The sequence below is a fragment of the Tubulanus polymorphus genome, chromosome 9 (assembly GCF_964204645.1).
Source record: "Tubulanus polymorphus chromosome 9, tnTubPoly1.2, whole genome shotgun sequence".
NCBI lineage: Eukaryota > Metazoa > Nemertea > Palaeonemertea > Tubulaniformes > Tubulanidae > Tubulanus > Tubulanus polymorphus.
This window is the reverse complement of record NC_134033.1, coordinates 8985555-9007924: the sequence shown is the minus strand read 5'-3', so window position 1 is coordinate 9007924 and position 22370 is coordinate 8985555. Positions and strand designations below refer to the sequence as shown.

General features: G+C 37.4%; 3 protein-coding genes across 12 annotated transcripts in view; 1 reads left to right on the top strand and 2 right to left on the bottom strand.

Annotated features, from left to right (window-relative positions):
• LOC141910731 (MYCBP-associated protein-like) overlaps positions 1-17119 on the bottom strand; it is a 63401-nt gene extending 46282 nt beyond the window's left edge. For 6 of the 8 annotated variants that reach the window (XM_074801470.1, XM_074801473.1, XM_074801472.1 and 3 more), the window contains exon 1: positions 7876-8107. In XM_074801470.1, coding sequence (XP_074657571.1) covers positions 7876-7930 — 55 coding nt within the window. In that variant the 5' untranslated portion in view covers positions 7931-8107. Of the gene's footprint in view, positions 1-7875; positions 8108-8301; positions 8321-11839; positions 11892-17091 lie in introns of those variants that run through there. The other 2 variants (XM_074801471.1, XM_074801475.1) reach the window with 2 other exon arrangements.
• LOC141910735 (uncharacterized) overlaps positions 1-22370 on the bottom strand; it is a 284387-nt gene that overhangs the window by 258885 nt on the left and 3132 nt on the right. The window lies entirely within an intron of this gene.
• The window catches only part of LOC141910734 (uncharacterized), a 51487-nt gene continuing 37450 nt past the window's right edge, over positions 8334-22370 (top strand). For 2 of the 3 annotated variants that reach the window (XM_074801480.1, XM_074801481.1), the window contains exons 1-2: positions 8334-8584; positions 10184-10276. In XM_074801480.1, the coding sequence (XP_074657581.1) occupies positions 8528-8584; positions 10184-10276 (150 nt within the window). In that variant the 5' untranslated portion in view covers positions 8334-8527. Of the gene's footprint in view, positions 8585-10183; positions 10277-20660; positions 20802-22370 lie in introns of those variants that run through there. The other variant, XM_074801482.1, reaches the window with a different exon arrangement.

Below are 22370 nucleotides of genomic sequence, written 5' to 3'. Positions count from 1 at the left end.
TAATAGTTGATAGGTGAATGAGGTCTCACAAACAGGTGTCACTGATAAACGTTATGCGCAGCGAATGGGATAATGTCTTACCTCTAGTAAAGCCAACATCAAACCGCAATTTTGGTGAAAGGTATTAAGATTGCTGGTCCAAGTCTTTGGAATGCAATTCCAGATAAGATTAAATCTAATCTTACACGGATCAAATCTTAAAACAAATCTTGTTATTGATATAAACTTTTTCCCATTTCCTTATTATCATTGTGCTTTTTTAACTATTCCAATATTTCTGTGTCATTCATTGACTTGATAATATTGTGTTAACATTGTAAACCTGAAGTAATTATTCTATAGTACTGCGCTATAAAAGAAAATAAATTATCAAAATCATTTTTCTTATTTTGGGGACCGCACATTTCCAATGAACGATCTTATTAAGGGAAATTTTGGCCATGCATTTTTCTCAAACTTCCCAATGAAACTAGATCCCATAGATCTATATACAGTAGATAAACAGTTTACCAAATTGCACTAGGTATTTGCACCTGAGTGGGTTAAAAATGAGCTTTAAGTCCTGATTTGGCTGAAAATTATGGCTACCTGTCAGTCATCTTGATTCTGATCGGGCCAATCTTTGGGCTCCAGATGCATGGTATGATACATTCATAAAATATACAAATCAAAGGCATTTCCAAAACTTTTCAAAAAGTGAACGCATTAGCCTTTTTGGGGCTAAAATTAATGTCACCCCATCAATGGCCACCGATATCAGTTTCCTTATCAAAAAATCATCACAGTCGATCACTTGATTGAGACTCGACTCTCTGATGATATGGTCATAAACAGACAAGAAAGCTTGTGTCAAATACGACCTGACATTAGTCAATTTCCTGAAACGCAAGCCTACAAGATATTGTAACTCCATAGTCAAGTTTTAACCAACAATACGATAAAAAAGAGAATAGATTTGAATATGCGGTAACGTCAAAATCTAGGGCACCCAAAACCCATGGAGCTCCCCAAATCCATGGCTCAAGCTTATACTACTAATGGTTGATAATTCAAATGCACGCAACCATAGATCTATGCTCCGTAGATATTGGGCAACCCAGTGTTAATATATAAAAGAACCATTCAGAACTTTACTTGAGGCACATTTTGTTTAGACAATAAGGTGAAACTGCTTTATTAAATGAAGTTTAATGCAAGATTTTGATTACCACTTCAAGGTTAATGTCTATCTACCCGGTATGTTCGTGTGATATCGATTTTTTTCTTTTCACATATAGGCCTACCTAAATTGGTATTAATACGACCAGCGAAACTGTACAGTCTGAATAAACTAACTTTTTTTTCTCCATTTTACACTGTATTGAAGCATTGCCTAAAAGTCTTCATTTTCTCATGCAGAAAAGATCGATCAGCCATTTTTGAAATTCTAACAATTGTGTTTCCATGCCGACGAACCATGATTTTGATGATTTGAAAAAACAGCCATATCTCGATTTTATGCCCCTGATTCACCACCAACCTCACCTACTGCAAGGATTCCATGAAAAACAGAACATTCATATCCAAATGTACAGGAAAAACCCTGATTAACCGCCCCAAGCGTACCGCCACGGCCAACATTATCTCCTAGTACAATCCTATACAAATGGTCCTCCAGTAAGGTAATTAAACATATTTTTTTAAATGGCACCGATAGCTCTGAAAGGAAAGACAAATAGGAGGCATGTGACCATTCTAGGAAAAATGATGATCTATCGCAAAAGAAATAAAGGACCATGGGTCCAGTAGGATCAATTGAGTACATTTTACTTTTGAGCACAAAAATCGATTTGTTCTAGGATTTGAAATAACGTGTTAACAGCTGATAACAATGAAATCATGGTGCACTGTGTGTGTAGTAAGCATCTTTATTTGATGATATACATGGGTTTTCCCTATGACTCACTAGCACATAGCAGAACAATTCTTGATAAGGATGACACTGGTGATGCCCTCCTGAAGAGTTGTCACTAGGATGTCATCATTGAGAAACAAGGTCAAGCACCAATTAATAGAATGGGGAAAAATTCATTGAAATTTTGCTCATTTTCTCCCAGTACTTTTAAACGGCTAAGACTGATGGACGGAACTTTCCATATCAATTCCAACATCTATCTCCCTCCTAATGACAAATCATCAGCTCTGTATATCCAGTGGTTACAATTTGTGCAAAACAAGAGCAAATTTACAAATTCTTTTTCAGAACCATTCTTTAGGCCTAAGGATTAACGCAGCTGACCATTTTTTTTTCGTGTGATGGAATAAGACGATGATTTCTGGCGATATATCAAGGAGCAAGCGTGCAATAGCAATATGTATTTACAAATCGATTTGTGATTAAAATCGCAGTATGTACCATAAATGTTGCATGTGACACGATTCCTACATCTAGCCCTGTTTTCGTGATGTGCCCAAATATTTGTTGAGTAAAAGGTTTTTGAAAGGTTGTTTTTAATATAGATTTCATTTAATTAAATAATAATTACTCAGCCATAAATCATCACAACAGATACATCTTCCTAAGCAGATATAGTCGGTATTTGATTGACTTGACCTAAACCCAGATTTACCGCCAAAATCGGGAAGGTTGGCAGCTAAATCGAGGGATGACCGTAATTCTTAATGGTAGGCATGGAAACATATTTTTAAAATTGATTTAGTTTATAAAATGAACTCTTCTCTGATTCAAATGAGTTATAGAAGATTTATTGGTAATCCTTCAATACATTTTAAAATAGCGATGGTTATTCATAGGACTACTGCACAGTTTTACTGATCATCATTGAGGACCAAGTTGAGGTATGACCACTGTATGCTCAAAAGTTTAAGAGAAATATCCCCAAAAAATTGATGCAGTAAGATTGAAGATGACAGCAGCTCTGTGACATCTAATTACATTTATAGTAGCTGCTTAGATTTGACAAAAACATTTGGGATTGAGCAACTTGTTTAAAAATCAGTCTAAACAATGCAATCAGTTTAATCAGTTAGTCAGTTAGTTCTCCACAAATGTGCCTCTAATAAAGGATTAGAGCATAAATTCATTTAAACAAAAGAAATAAATGAATGCTTTGCATTGCACTACCGAATATTTGAGAAATTTCCCGTGATTCTCTGCGACCTGCTGAAATGAACATTTTCTCAGTTATTTACAGTTTCTGAACACAAGGGCAGCAGAAATTATTGCGCAATACTTTTTTCAGAAGAATTGCGATTGATAGGCCTATGGCAATATCATTACATCTAGCAGTATAATACCAAGTTTTTGAAGAAATTGAAGTAAATTCACAGCAGCAATATATTAGAATATCTAAAAAATTAGCAATTGGCGGCAATCAAAAATTGCTTCCAACAAGCCTGTCTAATTAATGAGATCAAAGCCCAAAACTCACATTTCTCTATTCAGCAAATGAAACATGATCCACCCACACCTATAGCCTATTTGTCTAGAGGGCTATTATATTGAAATAAATCTATAGGCCTACTTCAACAGATTTGCCCGTAAAATTGAGACAAATATAATTTCCTCTTTAGTTTAAGACAACACGTATAGTACAATAAATGGGCACGTGCTAGTAGCTCATTCATTGAGCCCAGCAATACTAAACAAATTTTCTCACGCCCCAGCCCACAAAAATGAGGGCATTCATCAAAAATCTGCCATGATAACTCTCTGCTCGCCCAACCGCTGATTTTCGTGCTTTCGATTTGCAACACTTATCGCAGAGATGTTCAAACGTTACTCTTAAATTTTGAACCAATTTTAATTAAGTCTTAAAAATAGACTTAAAAACAGTATACAAAATGTGTTAATGTGGTCTTGAAAAGCGTGCAACATCACTGCATACGTGAGGCCTACCCGAAATCGGGTTTCCATGTTTAGACCTATGGTTTTTCAAACATGAACTGGGTTGTGCCCGACCTCTAAGCAGGCCCAACAATTCAAGAATGAGGCACTCTGGCTGCCACGCTTCTTCTCTCTATAGGCCTACTGACTGCCTTCATCGCTTTGAAGATTATGGAAGTTGCGTGCGTGGTAAACATAGTCCTTTAATTCGTAAAAGCAATATGTAAGTTTAATTTGTTGTCCTAGGCAAATCTTTCTTTTGCTGATGGGCCCTTGGGTTATACAGAAAGATCAAGATAATTGATTAAAGCATCTTCAAAATTTTCTTCGAAAACTTCAAAAATGTGTTACTAGAAAACTTCAAACATGTGGTCGGTTCTCCTGCCCTGGTAGGTTTGAATGACAAAGTTTTCATTAGACTGGCTGTGTTTTAGCCTAACAAGTATAACAGTACTAACAGAGACACTGGGGCTGGCACGAACGAATACCTCAGATCAATCTTAACCAATTGTCTAGTGAATACATTTGAATGTAGAATAAAATAAAATGGAATTCGAAGAATTTGAATTTTTTGCTCAATAAAGCAAAATTGATTTGGATTTAGCATTTTTTTGCAGAATAAAATTTTATTGAATTTGCAATTCGTGCACATGGCTAATTTGCATATCAAGGTCATATATCCGATTTGAGAAAAAGCTATTTTTCCCGAACAATTGTCAAGGATTCAGCCGTTCAAATTAAACTTCCTCTCAAAAACCAAATTGACTAATGGTGTATCACAGGAATCGATCGTGAAATACAATTTTGAATCTTAAAATTAAACTCGCAAATAAAACAGTTGTCGATGCCACGGAATCACGTTAACACCTGATGACTTCTGCGGCTAAGCCAATCATAGAGGAGACAATGCTTTCTGATTGAATTTTAAAACCTGACCACTTTTCAGATTTTGCGAGAAAAACCTGATGTAAATTTTAACGAAACCCTTTCTCAAAATTCAGCACGCTTGAATGCACAATTTGTATCATGAATATATATGCCCAGGTTACACAGTGAAAAAACCTTTTATCTGGAAACCATGGTAAATTAAATTCGCTCCATTTGTATAGTAATATATAGGCTCAGTGTACGGATGGCCTAAAATCAAAATCACTTCCCGATGATATTCTTACATTATTTTGTTTATTTCATCAACTCACAGCAGCAAGATAATACATTCGTATAGGTAGTGGCGCACATCAGCGCAAGCACCTTGTGTCTACTATGTACAGTGCGCCGTTTGTATGCACGCAGTCAGCATTCAGTGATGATAGTAAGAACAGCTTCCTCATGACATCGGTGGTGCGCATGTTAGCCTCTTACATATCAGACAAACTAATCGGCAAAGTTTAATGAAATCCATGTCAGGATAGAAAAACTGCCTTCTTGAAAGCGATTAGCTAATATAAGCGACTACACTTGTCGAACTGATCATTTCAGCACTTTGACTAGTAACAACCAAACATAGCGTGGTTTCTCATAATTACGTCAAAAGCGTGGGCATTCCCTAAACCACCAATCAGAGCGTGGGTTTTCCATAATCACGTCAGCGCACTCGACATAGCAGTGCCGTGCCATCAATATATGTGCCATAGTCTAGCCATAATCTTTCAAGGAATTCTGTCAATTTTTTACATCAAATGACGGAAGTATTGGACAGCGCAATAAACTTGATCTATCATTCAATAGTACAAATAAGGTGTATACTGCCAAAAGTGTAGACATTAGGCTATGTTGTTATGGAGAAAACTGAACTGTACGAGTTTGACTGACCTAGGAGACTCGTGACGTCATTTGAACAGGATAACAAAGTGGTCGTTCACTACATGAACCGACCAGAAAAAGTGCTGATTTCGACAAACGAACTATGGCCACCACTCGGCCATCTTGATTCTGACCGGGCCAGTTTGGGCTGTAGATGTGTCCAGCGATACATGAACCAAATATCAAGACATTACATTGGAGCGTCTTCAAAACTTCCCAAAATAACTGGATTCCGACCTACGGACGGACAAAAATTGAACACAATAAGCCACCGAGACCAAAGTCCCAGGTAGGCTAAAAATAACGAAGACAAGCCAACAAGGCCCTAGAAAAAGCAGACCCACAGAGGCTTGTTAACTAACTTGGATTTTATTTCCTTGTTGTTGATAATCTTGCGAGAATGGCACTAAAATTACACAAGATCAAAATTATTTATGGCGCTAAATTTGACTGCAAGTAAAATTCAAAATGTCACAGAAATACCTTGTGTTGATATTATTTCCGCGGAACGTTTCGGCTAAAGACTATTTCATTAGCCATCATCAGTCATAGTGCCACTGCCAGGTAGTTAGTTACCTAATCGTTGGTGGTAAGCTTTTTATAATCGGATGGGCTTATACCATGTGGTTTGTGAAAATATCCGATCGTGAAACTAAACCAGTCAGGTTACTGACTAACGGCCAGGATGAGGTGTTGATAATTTCAATGAAATGACTTGGGGAAGCTGAGCAGGTCATTTCTCACACATTTGTCATCATAATTTACAATTTGTCATGGTAGGCCTACAGGTTTTAGGAATTTGTCGACACAGATTCAGTTAATTTTGATCGAGAAAACGACTGTTTACCGGACATAAACGGCTAAGCGGAATGGCTGGAAATACGTATATACGGCGTCATAGGCATATAAGCTAATACAGAGTCGCAGCGCTACTGGACTGATTCCGAATGACAGCGAAGCAACAATCTTATTTAATCTTCTTAATCTAACAAACAGTAGGAGTTAGGCCGATCAGAAACGCTACAAAAGTCAATGTGAAAAGATTTCTCATCTTGCACTTAGACACGCTTGCTCGTGAAAGTCGAACTAAGAAACCGTTATTCAAACTCAACAATAATCGCTATAACACCCGCGGACATCCCCTCAAATTAACTAAACCTCGCTGCAATAGACTTAACATCAGGATTAACTCGTTCACAATTAGATATAGGCCTATTGACGAGTGGAACAGGCTGCCCGCACGTATTGTACTTTCATCCGACAGTAACTGTTTCAAAAGAGAACTTAGCCGGCTCTGGGAAAACCATCCCCTCAAATATGAGCCATCATACGGTAACTAGGATTTCGATATCCGATACGCGTGTAAATAGTGCTGATCAGTATGGACTGTAACATTTTATATTATCGCGAGTGTTCATTAACCTGTATATGTTTTTTTTTAAATTCTACTATATGCGCAGTCTCATGTTAAACGTTCATAGTACGGATCTTATACGAACATATTTGTTCTCGCGCGATCCAGGATTAAAGTTGGAGATTAAAGTTGGAGGTACAAAGGTTTGATTTGACACTAAAATCAGTTGTTGCATTGCAATTAACAGGAGTTAACCTCTATATGATACTTTAGCGTCAGACGTTGTACGGAACCGTAACAACGACTGGTATTCAGACTAATAGCGGGGCGGAAAACTTTAAAATCATCTGAATAGAGTTAACCTCTATATGATACTTTAGCGTCAGACGTTGTAGGGAACCGGTAACAACAACCGGTATTCAGACTAGACGGGTGGTTAGCCACCCAATTCACTCTCTAGATCCGCCCCCTATGTTCTTTGGTTGACAGCTCATGGCTCGGAAAATTGCTGCTCATGCACACCGGTTTCACTGCATCAATACGGTCATTGGCAAAAGCAAAGCTGTTTCATACCTTGCTATTTTCATATAGTAAGGCGTTGCGACTGCCTGAAGACCTTTAAGTTTAAGGTCCAATTTTTTACCAGAACTTTATTTATTTTTAGTAGATGTTAGGACCTAAAAAACAATGTCAACGCCAAGGTATTTTGAATTCATTTGCAGTTCAAATTTAGCAGCATTCTTGCGAAATAATCAACAACACGGAAATAAAATCCAAGCCAGTTTACAAGCCCCTATGTTGTGTGCGTGTGTGCTGTGGGTACGTGGCCTACCTGAAGATTTTGGTCGATCTTTTTTCGACTGTTTCACGGTCAATTTGCTACTCATTGTTACGAACGAATCTCTCTAGACCTATCTATCTAAATCGGTATGATGGGTGAGATTTTGCATCAATTTCTCTACAAGTCTTCAGGAATTTTCAATTTCAAATCTCGGCCTTAGATTTTCTTTTATTTTGATGTTTCGATTCGAATATTCACTGATTTAGCGACGCGGGCGCCATGTTGTTTCTTGGCAACGAATATATGTACTATCGAAATGGGCCTTCCACACTGCCGCTAAATGTCCAGTTTAGACATCTTTACTTATGAAATGGTAGCATTATAAGTATAGAAATAAATTAGGAATCATAGTGTTAAGGTACAAGGCTATAAATAAGAACGTTAATCGAAAATGAGTGTAAGGGATTGAAAACTGACGCAACATTGGTAAACAACATGCATGGCGCCAAACCACGCGTACACGGCGGTCCATGTCAGTCCATTGATCTGGAAAATCTATATCTGTAGTCTCAATACCAGTCGTTGTTACCGGTTCCCTACAACCGTTTGTTAGTAGATAGAACGACGGCTAGGTACTAGCCTACTATATCTGTATCTGTCCTCTTCATTTTCATGCTACAAAAATTCAAATTAGACCCATTGAATGGACAGCCCAAAAAAAGGCTGCTGCGAGGTTTATGAAAGAATGGACTTTAGCAAGGTAAGCCATGCAATGATGGTCGTCTGGGGGCGAAAGTGCAGATCCGCACCTCTCGTGATTGATAATCTGCAGAGTGACAGAATCCAGGCTAAAATCTTTCTACTGAACAAAATTAACCAATGGAAATGTACTGAATTGCTGACGACATTTTGAATCTCAAACAATGATTTTAACGTAATTGATTGAACCGTTTACGCGGAGAGGTGCGGATCTGCACTTTTACCCGTCTGGGTGCTGTAAACCACACACAGGCCGGGGTTTGGCGATAGGCTTGAGGCGTTTTTACGGTGTCGGATCAAAACGTCCTCACTTTCGTCAGTCAAAACGTCCTCACTCAATAATGCATAGCCTATACTATAGGTTGATTATTACTGTGAAATCCGAGTTATAACTATAAGTTAAATATATGACCTTTAATGTATAGATGGCGTATGAGGCATCGTATATGCACTACGAGTACAACTACTCAAGGCACTACATCAACGTCATCAAACACCCTTTGCCTTTCATCTATGAGCAAGTTGGCCATCTAATCTATTTGAAAAAAAGACAAAGAACCTAAGAGCCTCAAATAGGCTATGAACTAGCATCACTCGGAAAGCAAACATCAGGAAATCATACTGAAAAAGCCCAAGCCATGTGTGTACATGTACATGTAGGTATGTACCATGTATGATGGAAAGTCAATCCTCAGAAAAAAAGTTTCAACTACAAAATCATATTGTTTCAATAACTGGCTACTGGGTAAATAAGTTTAGCAAAAACCTAGTATTGTAACTGGCTAGGTCTTAACTTGACAATTTTGTAACGAAATATTTAATTTTCTTGTTCTTGAACAGGACTCCAATAAATCTATTGTCTTAACCCGGTTTGTTGGAAATAGATTTCACATTATGTGCTGCTACACCTATTATCTGCCATATATAATCAAATTTTTCAATGGTATTTATGCTCCTAAAAATGCTGTTCACTCTGCCATTCAGAATTCACTCAAATCAATTGAACTATCCCCGCCCCTACGTTGTCTTGGCCTCATTGGCAAGTACCAGTATGTGGCAGGTCCCTGGGATGCGACATATAGGAAATATGATCAAAATTTTAGATTAAGCAAAGTAGTACAGTGCCGTGGTGATTTTCACTCTGTGACAATTCATAGTCTACCTTACTTGATTTCAAATGAGTCTTAGACAAACTTTAAGAATGACTCTGATCGATAGGCCTAGGGCCTGCTGTTTTCCAGGAAACTGCAAATGATTCTATATGGCAACTGCTCACCGCCGTGGTAAACATTAATGACAAGCGCGCATATTCTAAATCTTAAGAATAAGGAGTAGGCCTATAATGAAATCTTTATGAATTTTAAATGCTTAAACTCTAGTGTACATGTACAGGGCCCAGTTCCACAATTCTGAGTTAAGATTTGACTCTGGGTTAACTCATTGAAAATGAACTAACTTTAACTCAGGGTTAACCCTAACTCACGACTGTGGAACTGGGTCCTGATGTTTAATTTTGATAGGCCTACTGGATTAAACATCCACCATCATGTTAATTTAGGGAAATCCATGTTTTTGTTAAGAATTTTGGTTCTTGTTACAGGTTTGGATTCCATATATTTATGTTGAATGGTCCGATGTCAATTTGTGGTATGCATTGCTGTGGATCATATTTACCCCTATCATCAGATATACAGTAAGTATCTTAATCAGAAAATACTTTCCAGGTCCATGATAGACATACTTGGTTACCCTAAGTATCCCCAAAGTAGCAATGTTCTCCATGTGGGGTTTTTGAGGGGCCGGTCGCCCCTAGAAAAGAAAAGTGCCCTTGTAAAAGTCAAGCACCCCTATGAACAATTGATTAACCGCATATCAATAATTACATAAACAGTCAGTCAGACTAAACTTCATGTCACTCAAACTAGAGTACTGATACCTTAATAGAATAATTATTATTTATAAACAGTTTACGGTGCACGCCCCAATAGTATAGATATCAAGGGATTTCCCAGCAGTTGAAAAAATCAATTGCGCATGAGCTAAACACTGCTGCGCACTGAATAAATGGACCAGCAGCCTTAATTTTTAGCCCACTTGGGACTTAAGTCCCAGCAGCCTATTGCGTTCACTTTTCGTCCATGCGTAGACGCAATCCAGTTATTTTGGGAAGTTTTAAAGAGGCTTGAATGTAATGCCTTCGTATTTGGTTTACACATGTATCTACCCTAGACACATTTTCAGCCCAAAAACTTGTCCAGTCAGAATCAAGATGGCCAATGGGCAGCCATTGTTGTTTGCCAAAATCAGCACTTTTTACAGATTTTTCAAGTTTTCGAGAGAAATTTTCAAGACACTTTGATCAATTATCTTGATCTTTCGTATATATTAGTATGCCCCATGGGCTCATGGGCATGAGAAAAATTGGGGTGATCGGACTCCAGATGGCCGCCCTGTGTCCTTTTTTGCACCAAAAAATGTCAATTTTGGCCTGACTTCGGACTCCTGTAGCTTCCTACTGATTTTTGTCATTGAAATTTGTGATGGGTATTCTGTGGAAAGGGCATTTTAAAACATGCAAACAATTTTTTGATCAGCTTATTACCACGCAATTGGCGGCCATCTTAGTGTCATCAGTATTCATTCCTAGGTGGAAAAAAAGTTTTTTGAGGAAAATATCATGAGGTTTTAACTTATAGTCATGATATTTGATGGTCATGAGCACTGTGGTAAGATACATCTCACTTGGAATTGGAATCACCTAATTCTTAGTTCTTGCCACCAGGGGGAGTTAAATATTGAATAATATATAATTTATCTATTTATATCGGTACCTACGTATGCATATTTTGTTACCACAATCTATTGTAAAGTTTCTCTCTAAACATAGTTTTTTACTCGGAATAAACTTGTTTTCTCAATTAAATGCGATTTTTGGAGGTTTATTCCAATGAGTAACAAACTCGGAATAAACCTCCAAAAATCGCATCAGAGAAATCTAGTTTATTCCGAGTTACAATCTCGGAATTAACCTCAAAAATCACATTCAACTGAGAAAACGAGTTTGTAACTCGGAATAAACCTCCAAAAATCATATTTAACTCTTATTTAACTTAGATATGTCCCCAGGACGCTTCCGTACTGGGCTATGATCGCATTTCTGCTTAGTTTTGTCAGTATCCATCGTGTCACAGCTGGCTAGCCTCTAAGCCACAACATCAAAGTCCTATCTCTACTTAAACCTTATAATGAAACTTACTCGCAAAGCTGACCTTTGTTGCCAATTTAGTCAAATTCAACCTTCCAGCCATCTGTAAAGATAAGAAGATATTCTTATCCTCACTTAAACATCTTGGTCAACAAAATAGATGCTTGAAAGCATCAGACATGAATACACCATAGAGACATAAGCATTCAAATGAGATTCTGGGCTTGGGAAGTACATTTACTGTTTGCGTTTAATATAGCGTTTACAGATCTAGTTGGGTTCACACATGATTTGGTGCTCAGTAAGCCTGTTTTGGTTATGTATGCTGATACTAGCCACGTTCGTAGTACTGCTAGTTAGACTTATAAATCGGTCTGTACCTGAAACAAGCCAAATTTAGAGCGGATAAAGTCAGTGCTCATTCACACACCTGTTTGAAACGGATAGTTATCACTTGGCCTCTAAGATGTAGCTTTGAGTATTTTACTCGGAAATTTATACTAAGAATCCCTGTTATTTGTTAAGGTAATTTTTGATCACTAGTTTATCATAGTCTGGACACAGAAATCTATTTTAAATTCTAAGAATTTTCAAATCAATTAAAACAGATGTACTCTGTGTGATCAGCACGCTCAAAAGAATGATTTTAGATAGGATAAAACAATAATCGTTTTACATAAACCCTTTCGTTACATGGTACACAGTCACCAGTGACTTTCATACCACAGCTTCGCTACATGGTACAAGATCACTGGTGACTCACATTTTCAGAGAGAATTTTTAGGCGAGCTGTAGGCTGAGCCTATTACTATACAAATGGAGCGAATTTAAATGACATGGTTTCCAGAGTAAAGGCTCTTTGACTGTGCAACTGAGCATATATTCATACAAATCATTCATTAGAGCATTATCCATTCTCCAACCCCTATGAAGCGGAATTTTGAAGAGGGGCCTCGTTAAAATTTATATGAGCTTTGTTTCGCGAAAATCTGATCGGAAAAATATCTGTTTTAAAAAGCCAATCGGAAAGCAAAGACTCCTCTATGATTGGCTTAGCCGCAGAGATCAGCAGGTGTTCACGTGAACTCGCGGCATCGTCTACTGTTTTACTTCCGGGTTTTATTTTAAGATCTAAAATGGTATTTCAATATCAATTTCTGTGAAATCTTTAGTTGATTTGGTTTTTGAGAGGAATATTTTTATTTGCACTACAGAAAATATCATTGGCAATTGTGCAAAGTCCGGAAAAATAGCTTTTTCTCAATTGGATGGATGACCTTTATATGCTAATTAGCCATGTGCTCAAACTGCAAATTCAATCAAATTTTATTCTGAAAAAAAAACCAAATCCAATTCAATTTTACTTTATTGAACAAGGTTAAACAGCAAATCCAATTCAATTTTGTTTTATTGAGCAAATTTCAGAAAATTCAATTCTATTCCGCATTCAAATCAATAAGACCAAGGGAAAAGATTTATCTGAGGTATTTGTTCCTGCCAGCTCCAGTCGCTGTCTGTGCTACTTATGAAAGCATGATTGAATTCTGTAAATTATTAGCCTGGGATTGACTAGTCTATCGAGCTGGGAGTGTATTTGGAAAAATTCAACCCACAGAATGCATCATTTGCCATTTTATGAAAAGCTGACAGGGGCGATTCTCCTGAAAGTACCCTAGATTTGTGAAAAATTAAATTTGCTATAGACAGCCAATTAAGGTGTCAAATATTAACAAATGCCCTATATGTCAGGATTCTAAACATGTTAAGTTCTCTATGCAATCAGAAATGTGAAATTTCTCCTACCAAAGTCATATCCTGAAAAATACTTGTGAAATGCGTCACTGGGCACTATAGGGTTAGGGCCTTTATGATTGGAATTGAATGAAGTTTCAATGTTATTTTATATAATATCTATATGTGTCTAATGACTAAATATATCAAGAACTACCTTTTTGGTTTACCTTTCTCAGCAGTATGAGGTTGGCATCGAGCCAATTCATGTAAAATCGCGGTACGTTTTTTATGTGAGCATTTTTTTCATTGGTTCTCGGGTTAAACAATTTATAATCAATGCGATTGAAGACATGACGAACCTCCATCGATGACATGGTCAACTTTGTTTAGATTCGACGAAAAACTGTTTTTGGCGGGAAAATTCTAAGCTCTTGCGTATAAAATGCAATGACCTCAATTGGGGGCGTCTCTACGAGCAAATGTGATTGGCTGTTTTTGGGATATACGGGGAATTCCTGGGCTACTAAAATAATTATGGGAAAGCCATTAATGGCGAACGTTTCATAATGGACTAGACGTATCGGCCCCACTCCGCGCGGTTGCGCCACCGCGCGGGATTTACGCGAAGCGGCAAGCACAAACATGGCCACTCTCTCAATTTTCGAGTGCGATTGAGTGTTCAGCTGCCAAAAACACTGAAATGTGCATAGTTGCGTAACTATTTGCAGTGAATTGCAGACGAAACATGAAGCCTTAACGGCCGTTTATAGAAAAATTATACGAATCGCAATTGTAAAATAAAAATGAGATAGAACCTAAGTTAAAATTCTGGCCATTTCTAAAATGTAATTACTAATTTTTAGTCAGTGCCAACGTTTAGTTTTCCAAATATAACGAGGGGTGGTAGGTAGTCATGCAATTTCATTTATTACACGTTACTTCCGTGTTGTTGAAAATCTCGCGAGTCCTGGACCAAACCCCATTGAACAATGTGATCTGTGTGCTGGCCACAAATGCACACAGATCACACTACACTACCCATTACACACTCCAGTACCCACAGCTTTTATATATCCATCCAAATATTGAGTGTCTTTCTTCCTGGGTGCCATGTATGTGAGAATTTAAATGCTCATTGCTGGTGAGAATATGATTATTTCACATATCGCCATAGGTATTGTTTCATTTTAATACCCGGTGATTGTGTTGATTGAGATTGAAGTGAAGCGAACGTTCACTACACAAAGCCTCCACGTGCCCGGGAGCGCTAACATTAGACTGATGCACACACCTACAAGCATTATTGCTCGTAGCACACGCAAACACACACTCATACAGACTACTATATGGTGATGCTGTAACACTGCTTGGCGCGTGCACTTTTGGTATGATAACAGGCTGAATAATCGTCGTAGCAGATGAGCGCTGTGTTTTGTTTGATAGAATTTGTAATAAATTGTAATTTCTTGTGACCTGAAAATACTAAGCAGCAACCTATAGGTATAGGTCGAGGTCTGATTGTAGTGGTAAATTCCAGGATTTAAAACGATCTAATGCTACGCCCCGGTGTTTTAGTGGTAAATTCCAGGATTTAAAACGATCTAATACTAAGCCCCGGTGTTCCGCGGCCACACATTGGAAGAGGTTTCGTTTCCAAGACTCAATATTCAGCCACCCTCTGATATGTGACATATGAATTTTATTTGAATATTTTTTCATATTGTGAAAAATGTTTTTTTGAAAATATAAAATAGTTTCCAATGCCGCTCCTACCTTTACCCTACGAAATTTTGGACGTAGATCATAAACAAATGTTTATCTTTGGTCTTATTTGACTACAAAATAATTCTTTAAGAAAGATAAGATACACTATAAACTTCTAGAACTTTGAAGTCTCGAATTAAAAAGATTTTTCAAGCAATGCCCCTTACTCCAAACAACCTCTAGCTTTCATGGTAAACCACACTTTGCCCATGGGCAATTTATTTAAATTTCCAGAGATAAAAGTGACCCATTTGCTTAATGAATCTAATTTCTTCTTAGTATATGAGTATATCTTACAATTCTGATAGTCAAAATCATCATGGTTACCATGGGGTATCCGCTAACTGCTAAATAATTTTGTCCTGTACAACACTTGTCCTGTACAACACATGATATAATAAGGCTTTTAAATCAACTTTAATGAATCATACTCTGCAATTTAATGTTGGAAGATGTTAGATAATGTGGCTGCTTACAGACACTTAACTTGAACCATTTTTATACCTTATTCACTACTACTTTTTAGGACTAATTTATACTATTTAGTAAAGCCGCGGCAATAATGTACTGAATGACGTTTTTTTTTTCTTTGAATACCACGTTTTTGAAGAAATTAAGTCAATTCGCCATTACAATATTAAGAATCTGTCCAAAATCGGCTTTTGGCCGCAGCAATAAAACATTGCTTCCAAAGTGCCTATATCCCAAAACCTTATAAGTTACTTTTAGACTTGTTATGGATGGCGGAAGTGATCCACAGCAAGTCTAGTCAAAAGTGCCCATTTTGAAAACAATACCTGGTGATGTGTTCTATGAACATTGAAAACTAATCATATATGAGATTCAATGTTATTTGGTTACATGACTTCATATCAATCATAATATTGTCAATAAAATTTGTCAAAGTTAAACATTAAAAATCGAATTATTAGAGTTGGGTCATAATTCATAATCACATGTGATTGAAATTAATTCAATTGATGAATACGTGTAACAATTAAGTTAGAAACTACTTAAGGAATGAATATAGGGCCTTCATGTATTGGAAGTTTTATAATTCAGATCAAATTTCAGGTTCATAGCAGATAAAGTTCTCTTTGTTAGGTGGCAGCACTGTACAGAAATTGTGAAACGCGATAAATGAAAAAATATGAGCGCTGCTTATGCAAAAACTTACATCGTCGCCTATGCATATAAGTATTACGTCACTGTCGAAATATAGATTCTTATGTCGGGACGCTATAACGTTGCAAAAAACATAAGTCTCTGCAGCGCTCATATTTTTTTCATTTATCGCGTTCCATAGGAAATAGAGTTTTGTGCTAGCATCAGCCACTGGAACTTTCTATTTAGTGACGAACTTTTAGTTACAGAATTTTGATCCGAAAAAATCTGGTGTCGGTGATTGAAATTGTCAATGTCAATGAAATTTAATGGACAGTATTTGGTAGCCGTCTGTACAAACAAATCAACAGCTATTGTAATTAAATTGTTATCATATTATACAACTAATTCATCTTTTCCAAAAGCTGTCAATTGCTATCGTGAAATTCGAACCCTGCCCAACAAATTTGTTCATCCTTTTATTCGTTAGGACGCCTGCGTTATCGATCGTTACCTATGTTTAAGGCTAGTCTTAATTTCGTTGAATCAGTTAAAACACCAAAATGGATTTAGCCTGGTTTGTACTACTTTGTACTACTATTTGTACTACTGAACCCAATCTCTGTAAATTTATGAACACACATTTTCCCACATTAAGATTAAACCTGCATGTGAAAATTCTTAACAAATCTTCTACTTACAACTTATGTACAACTAAACTCTTCAGTTTTCAACTAGACTGGTGTTTCTGAATACTGCTCACAGGGATTTTTTCGGTAAGAGACTTTTTACTGGGTTCTGAGTAGAAAGCTTTTTTATTCAATTCATGGGTAACGCCGGGTGCTGTATCGTAAACAAAAACTTGTTTGAATGTTTCAGTGGTGGTATATAAATTTCAATTCACACTGACAAAGGCTTGTTCGGTATTTAGGTAAATAGTTTTGTGCTGTTCTTTTTTTGACAGCCTTCATTATTTCATTGATGACATACTTTGTAATAAAACCCACAATCTCCGACATCGGCTTATGGAACTTTTTCATTATTATGTGCATGTGAAATTTATGGTTTCTTCGTCTCATGGAATAATGATTAGGTTCTTAAATGTATTTACTAAGTGCCCTGTAAATACTGCTGTAATTTTCACTGGAAGAACGAAAGGAAAAATTTGTTTGTGTGATTGAGAACTTTTAGGCTTTGTTCTCAAATTGTCTAGGTTGATTTTCAAATCATCCAATGACTAATGATACTTTGATATCGATTTTAGCTGTAATCTTTGTTAAGGGGAAAAGTGCTGTGTTTATCAAGGAAGCGTTCGGTCTTTTCTAATTATGTTGATATGTTTAAGTGAATCCTTGTGTAAAAACAAATCTCCAAATCAAATTTGAAATGCGTAGGCAATTGAGAAATCTGCAGTTGACTGTGGCATACTTTCCATTGATTTTTATGCCCCCACTGGATGTTAGTCTGGGCATATAGATTTTGACATGTCCGTCTGCCGCTGCCACATGATTATAAACATCTATAACTACTGAAGTCATTCACCTACTTTCAAAATTTGCCAAATTTTGTTGAACATGAAATAAGGTTGCTGAAGTTTGAACAGGAGGCCGCATTTGAAAATGATGTTAGCGCAATAGACCTTTTATTTCTTGAGATATTTTTTCTCAAACTTGGTACACAGGTAGGAAATGGTCCGAGGTCAATGTACATTCCTTTTTAAATTCAGGTTGCTTAAGTTTAAATTTTGGCCATCAGGGGGCCGCATTGGAAAAGAGCGTTGGTGCGATAGCTCTTAATTACTCGAGAAATTTTTTTCAAACTTGGTGCACAAGTAGAAGGCCCGGACACAGGATTTTTCAGGGGGTGTTAGTGGTGGGCCAGACATTACGATCGCCGCGGGCGTGAAGCAAAAATAAGGGGCTCAGGAAATTTTGCTAATTTGTCTGTTTTACAGACCAATTTCTTGCAATGTGGACCATAAGTGGGGACAGGGACCCCTGTTTAGGGTAGTACAACTTATAAAAATGGGCATATTTCATGACAGAAAATCCCCAAGAACATTTTGAAAATCTACTGCTTTTTTGTGCAATTTCCAAGCAATGAATGATGTTGCTTTATAGAAAATTTACTGCATTGAGATGAAGCTTCCAGGGGATAAAAATTAATATGCGCAAGTAAATGCGGTGATGGTTAATTTTCCATCCACCAAAAGTAGCCCTCCCAATGATATCAGTGCAATGCCATCTACCTATGTTGAGTACAAGCTACTCTCATAGGATAAAGCTTGCTGCGCTCAGAGAAAGTAATAACTTTCAATTGAGTCTAAAAATGCTATGCCAAATTTTTCGGTGCAAACAAGTTAGCATAAGTATTAGCGAAACAATCTATGAAAACTAACATCTGACATTGATTTAGGCTGCATTCGATCTTTAACATAAATTTTTCCGCAAAAGCTTCTGCATTTTAGAGTCAACTGTGTTGATCCTTATAGAATGATCCTGAGAGTAACTACCTGTTAGCTCTTGGTGGCACAAATTGTAATCGCGTAATCATGCAAACACAAACCCTGGCTGCAAACCCTCCATATGGTCTGTTACATTGCCAATTTCTTGGCCGGACAGCATCTACCAGAGTCTATATTTCAGTCGACCAATCAGATGCGTGGTACTCATATAGAACAAACCTGCCGGAAAAAACAATGCATCTGTTTGGCTAGATATATAGACTGGTGGGCATTGAGCGTTAACCTGTCTGCCCAAGAAATCTTGGGCTATGTAATATTGTTATGAAGAGTTGTGGCCCGGGTTTGTGTTGACGTGAGCGCCCCGACGGGTGGCAATCTAACCCTGGCAAGCTAGGATAGGCCGTGAATGTACATGATTTCTTTTTTGGCGCTGATTTGCTGTTTTTAATTGGATTGACTGTTTTTAATTGGATTCGAAGCAATGCGTCGCTAGTAGCCGCCCACTAGACAATTTGCTGCCGATTATCGGCGATGTTTTCGCCGAATATCTAGCATTCTAGATACTGAGCGATCTTATCGCTGGTGACGATTAGTCGGTCGACAAGTTGAGCTTATCGTATGCACATCAGATGTCAGTTATATGACGAGCCCATCTCATCATACACCAAAAGGGTTATGCTGGTTTGACTGTAGCTTTTTTAAAATCTTAAAATAGGGATTGTCCCTGTTATTTATTTGGTTGGTAAATTTCGTTTGATTTTTTTATTAAGTGTCCCTTACAGACCCACCACACCTGCCGGGAGCGAAATAGGGGGTTTGATTTTGAAATCGGAAATCGTAGAGATATAGTTGTGTGATGGGCGGTCGAGTTTCCATTTTTTTTGTTTAAATCGAAGCACATAATTGGGAAATTCGGTTCCGGTTCATTCAAAAAATCTTCCAACCATGGTCTGAACTTGCAAGCAACTGATTGGGGTGAATTTTTCTGGCTGGCTTATTTAAAACATCGAAATTTTGGAAATAGCTATATTACAGGTTGAAGGTTGAAGATCATTCGGTCCATTTTATATTTTTTGGTCGTTTTCCACGTGTAAATAGTCCGATAGTTTATTGTAGTTTTTTTCTCGGGTAGATGTTGATGTAGAAAGTCCTCTAAGTTGATTGTCCCGCGTGTTGACTAGATAGAAAGGAAGCACATTTCGAAACACAAATTTTCCAGATGAGAGTATGGTCCGTGGTATCCGAAGTGTAGCTTATGACATCGACGGTGCAGCTCCGATGAGGATGGGTTTCTCCGTCAAGGGGTGCGCAATCGGTACTTCACATCTGGTGCTGAGTTTGCCTAAGTAAAGGTTTTTACATGGGGAGCAGTTTTGTGTTTCTAATATGCAGTGCATAGTTAGGTCCGTGGATGCGTCGCAATCAAACGGACAGTTTTTTGTGCATTGATAGACCGTCAGTACGAAAGTGGCACAGGCACGTGAATATTGAATGCATATTTGTACACTAACGTATATACAGTCTTCATCGAGTTTTATTTACAATGTCACGATTAGGTTTTTGGTAGTTTTTAATGAGACTGATGTTAAGAGGCAACTTTCCACTCACCATTGCGCGCAGATAGACTGAGCTTGCTATCCTGAAGCCAAAAACGGAGGCAGCTTTCCAGCTATCGCGGCAATGAGACTGAGTTTACATTCAAAACATCAGAAACAGTAAACTAATGCGTATGTGGTGATATAAAACAAAAGTGGTCTGACAGTTCTATGCGTATTGATAGACCGTCATTCTGATTCGATAGAAATCAGAACATACCTCAAGTGTCAAAGTCAGGGTATGTAGGTGTAACTAATAAAAGAAGATGGCGTTGGGATTAATTAATAGACTACGCTAATGGTATCGATTGTGGTTCTGTTTACTGCACTCAGTCCGCTTGCATCCAGATGTGTAAGTACATTGTTAAGACTCCAAATATGAAGGTTTTGTTGAAGCATGATTTCTTGGTTTAGGCCGATCTATTAGTGAGTTTTTGAAATAAATTATAGTGTTGATATGTCCAGAGCCTTGTTCTAGATTGTAATGATTTTAGTACAAAATGGATTGTGTGAGAAATAAATGATAGTTTGGGAGTGTGCGTTTGAAAAAATATTTTTCTATTGTGTTAGTAATTCCTGTTAGACGATGTCTTGAGTGATATTTATAGGTGCATTTAGTATGCGTTGAAAGATTGGCTGTATACGTGAATATAATTGCTGTGCTACTGTCCATGAATATACTACGTGGTCATTTGTAGCCGCGCGTCCACAAACTTTACAATTTGGATCAGTTTAATTTTCCAAAGTACTAATTTTGAAGCTGTAGCAAGAGTATTATGTAGTAATTTCCAATGAATATCACTAAATCATCCATCAATATGTTTATTATAAACTTCATTCCAAATTTCCAGCCAATTCAGATCAGTATTTAAAATTTCAGTAATTTTGGTTTGCCCAATCAGTGTGATTTGATGGAGATTTTTTGACGCCTTATAAAACGTTACCATTATGAAACCTAAACAATGCTAACCATTCAGCGTCATTTTACAAACGACAACCGTAAATCGATGTGCAAAACGTCACAGGTTTATGTGTACACATACAAGCTGTTTGGCAAAATATTATTGATAAAGATGTAGAATGGCTCCCTGTGATTATATAATGACCTCTATTTGAACGTCGGAATGTTATATTGCATTGAATATCATGAGAAGACGTATTGTAATAGTAAAGGATGTATGATTATATCAGGAGCGGCAGGCATAAATAGAAATGATAAGTAAATCAGATTATTCGGTTAAATGGCAGATGTATACACGATTTGGAAGTCTGATATAAAAGTCAGACCCTGTCATGGCGATGCTAGTGGAATGACGAAGCTATCTACGGTCTGAGTAGGGCCGGCGTGAATTTCATCGGCGGCTACAAGCGGTCTATATAAAAATGTGTAAACATATAATTTCAATATTCAAACGTTTTAGAAAATATGTTTGATATTAGGAGTATGCAGGTTTCGTGAGATTAGCAATTTATAATAGCATAGCTGTCATATACGGCTCCGCGTCCTCTGATGGCATGTGTATTAGGTGACAATTCAATTCAATTCTTTATTGATCCTTATTACATTGAAATTCCGGGATAAATTTCCCAAAAATACAAATTTTAAAATAAATTAATACAACATACATGACACACGGGTAATTCATACAGAACAACGTAAGCATGTTATTTTAAATGACAATGTCTACTTCAACCCACCCAGACTCAAGACTCTAGGATATCGAGTGACAGCCAAACCCGTGGCCCGGGGACCGGGCCGGCTGGCTAGGCCACACGATATGCTCGAAGTCATGATGAAGCAGACATCAGAAGAGCTCTTTCTTCAACCATGGAGGCAATGAAGTTGCAGACCAGCTTAGAGGCATAAGTAAATAAAGTCGGTCGCAAGTTCGCGATCAATTATTGAGAATTTTCAATAAAA